Here is a 13,025-nt window from a genome sequence, read left to right as displayed (position 1 = left end):
CCAATTAAAGTGTCACAGCTGTTAAAGTGTCTAGAAAATAAAACAGATAGATCTGCACATGATTTCTTGTCCGTTTGTGCTTTCTAGGGTGGCTAAACTGAGAAATACACCAACCTGTCCTGAGATGGGGATCTACTCCTGCCCCTTGCTCAGCACCACTCAAAAGATGCTTAGCAACTAATAGCATGGGAACCGTGAAAGGGGAATTGGTCCAATTAAACAAATGAAGTTTCTTCCTTTGCTTACCATTTTGCTCTGCTGCTTCTAAATAACAAAACACTGAATCTTTGCCTTGAAGAGGTATGGCTGAGCGGCTCCATTTTTTAAAAAGATCTTAAATAGTCTGTCTTGCTTCCACAACCGATTGCTGATAAACACTAAGATGTTTAACTATCAGCTCTTTAGGCGCAGTCTAATAATTAAGAAGCGCAGCTTGCTTTAATTTTATTTGTAATTTGGACAAAGCCTTTTTTTTTTTTTTTTTTTTTTTAGCAGCCCATGTTTTTTAAAGCAGCAACTGATTACTAAAGGAGTTTCAAGTGGCAGTCTTTCTGGCAGGGAAAGCTGGAGCTGGTCTGCAAGCAGGAGGTCTCCCGGGCTTCAATCCTTCTTTCCGAATGGTTACGTTCCCGGGAATGCCTCAAACTCTCAGCCCCGACCACATTTACTTACAGTTATTCCTCATAACTAGGGAAGTAGTTGAGACCCAAATGAAATTTGCAGCCTGCTGCACATCCATAGCGGCAGCGCAAACAGCATGAAAGATTTCCCTCGGCGCTCCAGCAAACGCCTGCCCAAGGCGCAGAAACCTCGCCGCTCGGAAAGGCCGCTGCGCATCGTTATTTATTATTGTATTTTACAAATATTTATACAAGATTTAGAAAATTCAATAAAGTGCCAAATTGCCCCTTTTAAGGTCCGCTGAAGGCAGTGAGTGACAGTATTCCTTAATAGAAAACATAAATCAGCTCTGAGCCCTGCATAATGCGAGAGACTCAGCGTGAGCACTTTGAATACATTTTCCACATGGGTGGCAAGACCTGCCTATAGAGTACGGGCTGTTCAGAGACTGCGTGTTCTCTATACCTGTGTCCTGACCATTTTGACAAAACTCCGTAGCGCTGTGACTATATTACAGACTATAACCAAGCCAACCTTGAAGAGGAAAGTCAGAATCTCCTAGCATTATTTTAGCCGGAAGAGACAACTCAAATGAACTTGTGCAGTATAATCAAAGGAATGAAAGGCACTAAAAAACAAACAAAAAATGGTTCTTAATACCTTGTCCCATAAACATCAGAAGAAAAGTCCAGAGGTGGCTCTGACCGAACTGAGTTTTTGCACTGAAGCATCACTCCAAATGCAAGGATTGCATTTGGAAAGAAAAACAAAAACAGAACAAAATAATAATAAAAAAACACTCTAAAAAGGTGCTGGCTGGGTTGTTCGCAAACTGAGTAACCCAATAAGCAGGGCATTTACAATAAAATTTATTTATTTGTTTCATGACAAAGAAAGATACTCAAATATTTTCAGACAGTCATTGTCAGTAAGGAGAAGCTGCCACTTTCTCTCATTTAACAGAAATGCTGTAACGGCATTTGACAGGTGAAGCATATATAAAAACATATATAATGCCAACTTCTCTGAACAGCCACTAAAGTAAAAGTGGACCAAAAGTATTTTGTGTTTTGCAGCCATTTTGCATGGGGTATAGATGGCCTGCGCAAACTAAGGCAGCCATTCAGAGAATGAAATTTTATCTGATGAAGCCCTAAATAACAGAAGCTTAAACAAGGATTGGTAATCACTTCTCTGCTGCAAGGCATCAGCTAAGCCCTGAGAATCGCAGGCCAAGTACTGTGGGCGGTTTCTGCCTTCCTCTGAAGCATTACTGTAAAGGCTCCTGCCAAAGGCACAGCACCAGGAGCCGGCTTGATTGCATACGATGGCTTCTACTGCTGAGACTGGAACTACAGAAAAACAAAACATACCTTTCCTTGACCTGCAAAAGGATAGATTCGTTTAGACATGCAGAAAATCCTGGCCAGAAAGAAACGTATGTTCCTTTCTGACACGTTATGCAAGACCTTCAGCCACAACACAAGCAACGACACGAGGCTCCAGCACATTGCCAAAGCAAACTGCGCCGAACGGGAAGCAAACAGCGACCTGCCAATGCACACACAGCACAAACGAGATAGCTAGAAAAATCAGAGCTAAACCAACCCCTCATCTTCATAAAGGTACTTGACAATCCCCCAGAGGATAACAAACAGCATGGGCACACCTGGGAAGAAAGGAGACAAGGGAGACACTGACATTAAGAGAGCGGGAAAAGCAGAAAGAAGGACTAACCCGCACATGATGACGAGCAACACCGTTAACTTGGGGCAGGCTGGCAGCTCCTTCCCACGCCTGGTGGCCACCAGTCCTGTCAGGAGGACACTGAGGGCAAATAATTGACACAGGCAACTCACTTTCCCTGGGCACTCACCTAACTTCTGATGACCATGGATGCTCAACCACAACAGACCATCACACCTCATTTCTGGGAAAATGTCCACGCAAAACATTAGGGCTGCAGAGGGCTCAGTTCCATGTACCCCACAGCAGGCACCCACCCTGGGGCAACAAGTGTTGAGGCCTCCTCTGGGAAGCCATAGTGGCAGCAGTTGCATCTAGTCTTGAGAAAAGGCCAGGCCCTAAGCTTACCTGAGGGTGCCTGTGAGTTACGTCTTCTCTGGGGAGTAAGGGGAAGAGAGATGGCAAAAGCCAAATAAGCTCTCACTGGTCATTACTTGCTTTACAACCTCAAAGGCTCTCAATTCACTTTCTTTCACTTATGAAATGCCTAGGCCTTGAAATGTGATTTTAAAGTGCATCTGTCTTCAATAAATACAAAGAATGCACCAAAAATTCATAAAAAACAAGGAAAGCAGGTTAAGTATCAACAGGGAGGATGAGGAATTTCTGCCTAAGGACGATCGAGATGCACTACAATTCTTCTTTGAACAGTGTCAGACATTGTCAATAGCTTCTCTGGGAAAGGAAATATTTACTTTACTTTCTTATGACCTTTATATCCTTAACAGTCATTACGATTAGGAATCATAAGCACATCATTATGCGACGCTATGAAAACTTATTAAGTGTTGCACAGGGCAGATACACAGTTCCTGACAAGAGGAGCTACAGGAAAAACAGTGATGCTTTTGCAGTCTGAAAATCTTCAAGGAGCATCTGCAGTGGATATTATCAGTAAAAACCTCACATTTTGCGCTATGTCCGTTCTCTACCCGCAGAGCAGGTAGCCAAGACCTACTATTCACCTTAATCAGCTAAAAAAAGAAAAGAAGCAAAAAAAGGCCAGAAACAAAATCACAGAACAATACCAATAATTAGAACAAAAGCGAAGATAAGGAAATGAGCTGAGATTACTGGGGCATGTGGTTGACTCACATTCCCTGGATGTACCTGATAAGACTACACAGTATTTTAGGAGTAAAGGTACTGAGAACTCTGCTGCTTTGACGCTGGCATTAAAGATTAAGAACAGGCTTGTCGCAAATCATTTCCAAACGTAAATGAGCTTTTGATTCACAGAAAATAATTACAGTTTGAATTATTCATTTCTTGACTTTACTGAGAATTAAGACACCTTAATATGAAATTTGCAGGATAAGACATGAACACTGAGAGTACAAAGGCTGTGTTGTGAGGGAACAGATGTACAGCGACAATCGTCATGATCTGTGAATATCTCCATCTTCTGGATATATCACAAATCTCTCCATATTTAACTGCATTACTTGACATTTGAATTAAGTGAGAATCTGTTATTGATATTGAATTTAGAAAGGACCTTTAGAAAGGTGCCAGAAGACTGGAAGAAAGCCAAGGTCATGCCAGTCTTCAAAAAAGGCAAGAAGGAGGACCCAGGCAACTACAGCTCAGTCAGTCTCATTTCTGTCCCGAGAAAAGTCATGGAGCAGCTCATTCTGGCTGTTGTTTACAAACACACGGAGGATAAGGCGGCGCTCAGGAGTAGTCAGGATGGATTACAAGGGGAAATCTTGCTTGACTAACCTGATAGCCTTCTATGATGAAATGACCGGCTGGATAGATGAGGGGAGAGCAGTGGATGTCGTCTATCTCGACTTCGCCAAGGCTTTTGACACTGTCCCTCACAACATCCTCCTGGGCAGGTTCCAGAAGTGTGGGACAAATGAGCGGACAGTGAATTAGGAATTGGCTTCAATGGCAGAGCTCAGAGGGTGGTGATCTGCAGTGCCAAGTCTAGTTGGAGGCCTGTAGCTAGCGGGGTCCCCCAGGGGTCAGTCCTCAGTCCAGTCCTGTTCAATTTATTCATCAATGACCTGGATGAAGGCACAGAGTGCTCCCTCGGCAAGTTCGCTGATGATACCAAACTGGGAGGAGTAGCTGATACCCCAGAGGGCTGCGCTGCCATCCAGAGGGACCTGGACAGACTGGACAACTGGGTGGTGAAAAACCTCATGCAATTCAACAAGGCCAAGTGCAAGGCCCTGCACCTGGGGAGGAATAACCCCAGACACCAGTACAGGCTGGGGACTGACCTTCTGGAGAGCAGCTCTGCAGAGAAAGACCTGGGCAACATGGTGGATGACAAGTTGACCATGAGGCAGCAGTGTGCCCTCATGGCCAAGAAGGCCAATGGGATCCTGGGGTGCGTAAAGAAGAGCGTCTGCAGCAGGTCGAGGGAGGTGATCCTGCCCCTCTACTCAGCCCTGGTGAGGGCACATCTGGAGCACTGTGTCCAGTATTCCACAGTACAAGACAGATATGGATCTACTGGAGAGAGTTCAGTGCAGGGCTACGAGGATGATCAGGGGCCTGGAACATCTGCCCTATGAGGAGAGGCTGAGGGAGCTGGGCCTGTTCAGCCTGGAGAAGAGAAGGCTGAGAGGGGACCTGATCAGTGTCTATAAGTACCTCAAGGGAGGCAGTGAGGAGGATGGTGCTGGCCTCTTTTCACTGGTGGCCACCGACAGAGCTAGAGGTAATAGCCACAAACTGAAGCATCAGAAATTCCACATGAACTTAAGGAAAAATTTTTTACCAGTGAGGGTGACAGAGCACTGGAACAGGCTGCCCAGAGAGATTGTGGAGTCTCCTTCTCTGGAGATCTTCAAAACCCGCTTGGACGCAGTCCTGTGCCACGTGCTCTAGGTGACCCTGCGTGTGCAGGGGGGTTGGACTAGATGACCTCTAGAGGTCCCTTCCAACCTTAATGATTCTATGACCTCACTAGGCAGTGGCTGATATTATTGAATAGCATCATGTTGCTTAAAGATTTTCAGACTGCATTTGATACACAAATATTATACAAATTAATAAGTAATATGGTGATTCGTACAACACCCTCTGCTCCCACCCTTCCCCCCAGTGTTGAAATACTACCAGCCACATTATATTTCCCATTAAAAATCCACAACAATACAATACACAGCGCAATACATACATATAAGGCTTGAACATCAACACAAATGCTACACAAATATCCTATGACATCTACGCAATTCAAGAAGTCCTGTCTTAAGAAATGGATGGTTCTACATAATGCCTGGGACACGCACTGGGCAGATAGAATTGTATCCATTTTTCCCAAGCTTCTGTCCAGGATCTAAACAGGAAGGTGCACCAATGAACATTACCTAATCCACCACAAATTTGTCAAAGTCATCCACAACAGCAAAATAGCAAGTCTGCAGCATTTCTGCAATTATTTTAGTTTGCAAGAATCTCTGAGACCCTGTATAAATTACTTTATGATCTTGATACCTCACTAACCTGAATTTACTGGCACAAAAGTAAATGTCATTCTAGTAACTTACTTGATTTATTCTAAGACTCATTCAGGCAAAATCCTACTGACTTAAGCAGGCAGTGGAAGCAAACTACAGAGCTCTTTGAATAAACTCTGCAGATACCTGTCACGCGTGGAACAGACCTGATATAATATTTCAGTCTTAAGCTTCCAACACGCAGCTGTATTGCTGTTTTTGAGCTTCAGTCCTACACATCTCTTGCTCCTGCTGCTGCCACTCAAAGAATTTCAGATAGCTGAGAAGACATTGCATCTTTTCAAAAACTTGCAGACTGACTTCATTCTCTGAATTACGTAAAAAGTTGTATCTACTTTTGTCAGCATTGCATCACCATGGAAGAAGCCAAAAACTGCAATAGTGTTTCTAATGGCCTTTACCATGTTGATGCTTGGGAGCTGATAACTGACCAAGAAACTGACCCAAAAAATCTTTGAACACTACATTGAGAGTAAGAAATCTGTTGAGGGTGCTAGGAAGTAAACGTGTTGACAGCTCAGCTATTAAAGTTCAACTTGGAATGAGAGGGGATGGGGCTTCCAAAAATAGGCTGCAACAATTACATATATTGCAGATAATAAGAAAGTAACAGAACTGCCAAACCTTCATTCTATTGTACTTATTTTACAACTGCCCATATGTCTGCATAGCAAAAAGAAAGATAGGAAAAAAGTAGTCATTAGCTACATCAAATTATCTCAGCAGTTTTAGACTGAATGATAATAGGTTGAGGTAATCAAAAGAAAGACTTCAGAAATATTGCTCAGGAACCAACACTTGGTTGAATTTTTCACAATGTTCCACAGTCCCTGATGAACAGGGAGGGGAACAACTAGTTTAGGTGCTAGTGGAAGCAGCAACATACAGATAAGATTCAGAAATCAGTTTCTCCATTTACAGTGTCTGAGATGTTCTGGTAATCTGGTAAAAGAAACCATGAACGCTGTCATCAGGTGGTGTCATTTCATGCCAGTTTTATTCTCTAGGGTCCCCTCCAACATACAAGCAATTTCCAATTCCTATAGACCATATTATACTGATAGCTTTGCATCATATCATGTTTTACATAAAGGCGATTTCAGGGAGCAGAAGAGATACTTCTCACCTTCTCATGGTGATGCTTCTTGAAGCAAAGTTGCCTCTTTAGGACCCCCAATCTACTTAGAGTCTTAAGTACATACTGCACATACTCTGCATATTGCATTTTAAAGACTAGTGAGCACATGTATAAGCTAATGCTTCAGATGTACCCTGACATCACTGTTTTCCACTTGTTGAGAAATTCAGCCTCTGAGACAAGAGGCCAAACCAACCAGAACTGCCAGTATGAGAACTCAGGACAGCCTGACCTGATAAACTGTTTAACGTATAAATACAAGAAGTACGTGATGAAGAACTCAAGTGATAAATAAATATGACTAGCTGTGTCAAGGGATGGAAGATAGAGATTTTTTTTTCCTTTCTAAAAAAAAGGGAAAAGGATGAAAGAGCTGAATTTGTAAGACAATAAGGAAGGAGAATTAAAAGGGACTTCTGACATACATTTTCTATCAAGCTCACTGTGAAGCTACTTTAACAACCTTGTCTGAAACACAATTTTCACTTGAAAACAGACAAGAAATGGCTAGTGCCATGATTGCATCCAGTTGCTACACTGAATTCATACTGGGCTTCCAAAGGAAGGTTTCTTGCTGGCTCTGATCCAGTCAGAATTTCCTTGCAATTAGGATGTAGATTTTGACATTCTAGCCTGGCTTCCTGCCTTTAACAGCTCCATTCCCTCAGCTTTTTCTTCCTTGGAGCAAGTTTGCATTGGCAAGGGCCGGGGGGAGGAGAGTTATTTGTTTTTTATGGCAGTTTCCCTGCTGCAAGTGCAGTTGGGTGTAAAATTGCCACAGGAGCTCAGAGAACATTTGGCTTTTTATTAACGTTTTCTTCTTAGTCTTCAGTGCTGAAAATTGCATCCTTGTGTCATTCTTCCTGTTCGGGTGTCGCAGGCAGTCACTGTGGGATGCTGCTGTTCCCCCTCTCCCCTTGCAAAGGGGTCTTTTTCTGAAGGCTGCTGCTGAAGGATGTGGAGACACAGGTCACAGTGAAAACTGTTCTCCTCAGGAGATGACTTTCTGCAGCACAACGTGCCAGCAGCCAATGTCAGGTTTGGGAACTCTTCCCCTGGACTCAGACTAGATGAATGTGTTGCATTGGGCAAATGCATTAAGGGTGGTCTACACGTTTCAAGAAACAGGCAAAACAAATAGTAATCCTCTCCACCTCTTTGGTTATGTTGGTCGCTTTCCGTCCTTCCTTTCCTTCTTTCTCTCTAGTAGTTGAGACCTGGGGTCAAGGATCTCGCATGTTAGAGTAAGGAAGCAGAGGTACCAGCAATGCACAGCAGCAGATTCTCTCTTTCTTTTTTGGTATCAAGTGATAATGAGCATATCTCAACATCCTGTTTAGCTGCTTACCTCTGGTCTGAAAGGAACAGCTCACCTACCTGCTTGGCCATTAGCCTATTGAGATGCTTTACAAAAATTCAGTTTGTTAATGCTGTCGCTGTATCTCCTTTTCTTTCCCCTATCAGCTTTGAAAATGGTGTAACCCTTTTTTTCTTTTCTTTCTTGAAGTAAGATATGTAGTATTCCGGGTTGACACAAATGTATAAAAATTTGCTTTTACAATGAAAAAGATGACATAGCAAGACATTTGCCACATTGAATGAAACAAGAAAATATTTAACATCTGCCATCTCAAAGGCTAGAATTGCATTAAAGTGCATTAGCCCAGAATACAGATACCTTGCAAGTAATGAGGAAGATTTATAGAAGCCTATCAAAATATAAGACGTCCATATAAATGACTCCCAACCTGTAAAACTGAATTGTTTTCTATACATCAATCAAATGATATAAGGTTTTCCAGCTTCTGCTAAGTGCAATAAAATGAGATAGACAGATTTTCCCCCATACAGTCTTTGAACATCAAAGGATAATTACTAATTTGAAAGGATACTAAATGGAACATGGTCTAATAATAGTAAGATTACAAACTGACCCAGAATGTTTAAAAAACTGTAATTTAGCAGTTACCTGAGAAAGTTTTCTTTACTTTTCCCATTGTCTAGGAAAACATAGACTAAGTGAGGTATTTTTTCACATTTCTATTTGAAAAGCAGGTTTACTCTTTCTATGTTTTGAATTGGGACAAAATGATCACAATAGACCAAAAATGAGAGAAGCAAAGTACTTTGGGGGCTTGCTTTTAAATAACACAATTATACAGACATTTTCCCTCCAGTTATAACAAAAATCACAGCACTGTTTTGTATGATCATTTAAAAGCTTAGAGAGGTATACGCATTGAGACTTATTTGAAAATTGGTCCTTACATTACAGCTTTGCTCAGGTTATCGGAGGAATTAATTTGTTCTAGCTTCTCGTTAGTTCTGGGACCTGTTGCTCAGCAAAAATAGTGCAATGGGGCAAATACAGTGACCAAGAATATATGCAAACTCTCAGGTGAACAAAGACCTTGAAGATAATACAGCTTTATTCATGTGTACATTTGAAAAGAATATGAATGCTAACACATGACCACGTGGGAGATAACAGAAGTTACTCAGGCAGCAGAAACAATACCGTGTGCTTTGTGAGTGCTGACAAAGTTCAATGGCAATCTGAAGAAATAACCACCTCATATGAGTAACACCTACTAAGTTGGTGAACAACCCTTATGCTAAAGCTTTAAAACATAAATATTCAGCAAGTGATGAGTAATGAACAAATTAACAGATGAATCTGTGTGCAAGAGGTCAATTCATTATAGAGAGTAAGGGTGCAGCGTACCAAATCAGCTCTGACATAATCAAATAGATATTTATTTTCTGATTCAGCTTTCAATAGACGAGATTCGTCCCTTACAATGCACACTGTACTGCTGGCAAAACAGCAATTTGCTGCCCACCTGACTATGTATCTGCATATCCAAAATCCTGGGGACTTGTGAAAACCCACAGCCAATACCAATATAATCAACACGGTAAGAGAAAACAACATCTTTTTATTCCAAACATATACATTTCCTCCTGTTGCTAAAGCAATACTTTTACAGTTGATAAACCTTTTCCAAGGGCAGGACTCTCAGCTGAAACAGGAACATCCCGTCTTTTTCAAGCAAACACCATAGTGTCACACTGAGTCTATCAGTCTGCTCTAAAACCACTCTTGTGCATTTGCAGCAGAAAGGGAGCTGAGCAGGGGCCTGAGCACCCCAAAAACAGAATCAGTGAGGAAACATGAGGAACCAAGAAAGAGTAACCTCCTCCCAGAAGGTGCTATCCAAAGTGTTATATCGTTTAACTGACCTGGGTGCGCTGAGGGCTTTGCAGGATTGAAATAGCAGATGCCTCTGCATTTAAAGATAGTGAATCGCTGGCAAGGTTTGCACATGCAGCCATGGCTAGAACAGCAAGAAATTATACAGAGGAAGATCAAATGGCAGTGGTGGAGATTTTCGAGGAAGTTTGGATGAAGCCCATGTATCCAGCGCCAGGTTCTGGCACTGTCAGACATTTCCACAAACTCAAAAACCCATCCAGAAATTAAACATACCGTAGCTAAACTTCCATTGTTAAGGAAGAACATGAGCAAAACATTGTCTTCTGATCTCGCCTTCTGTTCTTGCAAGAAGCAAACTGTAACTAGAAATGATTCAGATCAAAACCATCCTATCCCTTATTTTCTGTAAAACAACACAATACCCTCAGGATTTGACTGGGTCTAATTTTTTATTCTAATTTCTTTTCTATTTCCTCTCATTACTTCAGGGCTTGAGGATAGCTTTTTATTCTTTTATTCATAAAATATGATTAAAACACACCTAGCTCAAATGTTAAGATGCTGGTGGTTTTGCTATATGAGCTATATAAAACAATAATGAAAAGTACAGAACTTCTTAACTAAAACTCTCCCAGCATGAAACTGCTATTACTTATATTTATTTATTCTCATCAACATGCCAGAAAGCCTTTACTCTTCATATATTTACTCTATACATACTCTTCAATTGTTTGAATAATTCTCAGTAGTCAATTTATACATATTTTACCAGTGAACTAAGTTGCTACAATATTCACAGTTGCCCAATTCATAAAGAAGGCCGTGGACAAAGCAATTTAAATGTTCAGACACAGTATCTATGAAAGCAATTGCAGTATTTAGTCAGATTTATTTCAGTTTTCTGAAAGTCCCCTGAGTTGCACAAATGAGGCAGGGAGGAGGGAAGGGGAAAGAAAGAAGAAAAAAAAAAAGCTATAAAAAATGCACAAGAGATCATAGCAAAAACAAGATGAGTCCTGAATGCTAACACAGGTTCAGACTAACTGGAGTTTAAAGGAATTACAAGCATTATCATTTCTGCAGAAGGCATCTCTAGCTCCAGCAAGTGATATTAAACCATTGCTGCCCTCGTGCACGAGACCGCGTCACCTCTTCGCATCCACAACAGCTCTCACGTAAAGGCAAACTGCCTCGAGACGAAGCAGGGCAGCACGGATGAGCCACCACCAGCCCCAAGAGCCTCCGGCCAGCAGGTCTCAGGATGGGGAACAGAGAGGGGCTGGCGAGCGCCACACTTGTCTGTAAGAATTTGGGAGCTGCCCCAACTGATTTTCCATATTAAACCACCTATCGGTGCACTTGGCCCAGGCCGGTCTGTGGAAAGAGCAACTTACCCCAGCCAATGCAGAGGTAAAGCCGGAAAATTCTTTGCTCAGAAAAGACGGAAAGCACCAGCAGCGTGTACAGGTACATGCCTTCCACCAGCAACCAGTAGTAGTTTGCAGCCACGCAGTACTGCATCATCACGAAGACCAAACGGCAGCTGAGTGATTCCTGCGGCCAAAGAAAGCACAGGCCCAAATAAGTGCGGCAGGGGTTGAGGAGAAAGAGGCAAACCCAAAGCACCAGTTCACACATGGACTCCTATGCCCTCTTCAAAAAAATACACCTGCTAAATTCATTGCACACGCATACTGAAAGAACAGAGGTCAGCAACAGGTGCAGATGGGGATTTGGAACAACATTCATCCTTTAAACAAAATGTAAAATTAAATGTTCTATATTTTCTCTCTGTAAACCCTCCATTTTAATTTAGAAAACAGCACATAAAGATGAAAATAGCAGCAACTGAAAGATAGCGTCTATATGAATTGCATTCAACAAATACTTTAAGTTCCCCAGACATTATAATCTGCAGCTGAGAATTTTTCTATTAAAGAGCAAATATCTCACACCACTATCAGGTAAGGCAAAAGACTTTTGTTAGAAGAGCAATATTGCCCAGTGCATCGCATTTAGGCGCAAAAACTCTTTTGACTGGCGTATTACAGAGAGGTGGTCAGCTGGGCTTCGGATAAGTACGAAGCTTAATTACCTAAATCATCCACCAGATCTCATGAAACCTTTCCTGGATAAAGTATGTGCAAAAGCACAAAGCCTAGTCTTTAGGGAAGGAGACAATGGCTGACTAGGTGAATGCTTCCAAATCTTGCATTTAAGATTGGCAGAAAGTAGTACTGTAATACCTATCAACAATATATTGCAAACAAGAAGCCAATTGTCATACAAGATTCATTCATGTGGTATTAGTACTTCAGCCTCAGGCAGAGTATCAGAAAAGGATGAATACCAACCACGCAACAAAAGAAATACTCTTTATGATCCCAACTTTGTATTTCAGTAGCAAATACTGGACCTGTTTCTTAGAAGCATGCAAATAGTGAAAATCCATTTCTTTGAAGATTCAATTACATTTTGTATAACAAATCTGAAGGGAGAATAGGCATAAAACATGCTTTCATCATATTCACAAAGGAATTGCATATCCTCTCCATTTGATTACAAGTATTTAATTAGCCTGTTCCTCCATAGCTTTTCTAAATGCCTTAAATTTGCATTTTAATCAGACTCTTTCCTCTTTTCCAACATTAACAGTTCATAAAGGTCTCCGACAAATAATTTGATTATTTTATCAGATGGACATCCTTGCCACAGAAGTGCTGACATAGGGCTCTGCTATCACCACTGGAAGAGCTGAATTTGCAGTAGACATGGGCACTTGTATGATGGTCAAAAAGAACAAACTCTTCATGTTCCTTCTACT

The 13,025-nt window shown here is 41.6% G+C and overlaps 1 protein-coding gene across 1 annotated transcript in view; it reads right to left on the bottom strand.

Annotated features, from left to right (window-relative positions):
* The window catches only part of GLP1R (glucagon like peptide 1 receptor), a 74,937-nt gene that overhangs the window by 9,956 nt on the left and 51,956 nt on the right, over window positions 1–13,025 (bottom strand). The window contains exons 11-12 of the mRNA XM_088524281.1: window positions 11,596–11,755; window positions 2,230–2,290 (exon numbers count right to left, since the gene is read on the bottom strand). Coding sequence (XP_088380407.1) covers window positions 2,230–2,290; window positions 11,596–11,755 — 221 coding nt within the window. The remainder of the gene's footprint in view (window positions 1–2,229; window positions 2,291–11,595; window positions 11,756–13,025) is intronic.

This window comes from Tinamus guttatus, unplaced genomic scaffold, assembly GCF_059628265.1.
Source record: "Tinamus guttatus ecotype Peru unplaced genomic scaffold, ASM5962826v1 Tinamus_guttatus_pri_ptg000208l, whole genome shotgun sequence".
NCBI lineage: Eukaryota > Metazoa > Chordata > Aves > Tinamiformes > Tinamidae > Tinamus > Tinamus guttatus.
This window is presented reverse-complemented; position numbering and strand designations above follow the sequence as displayed.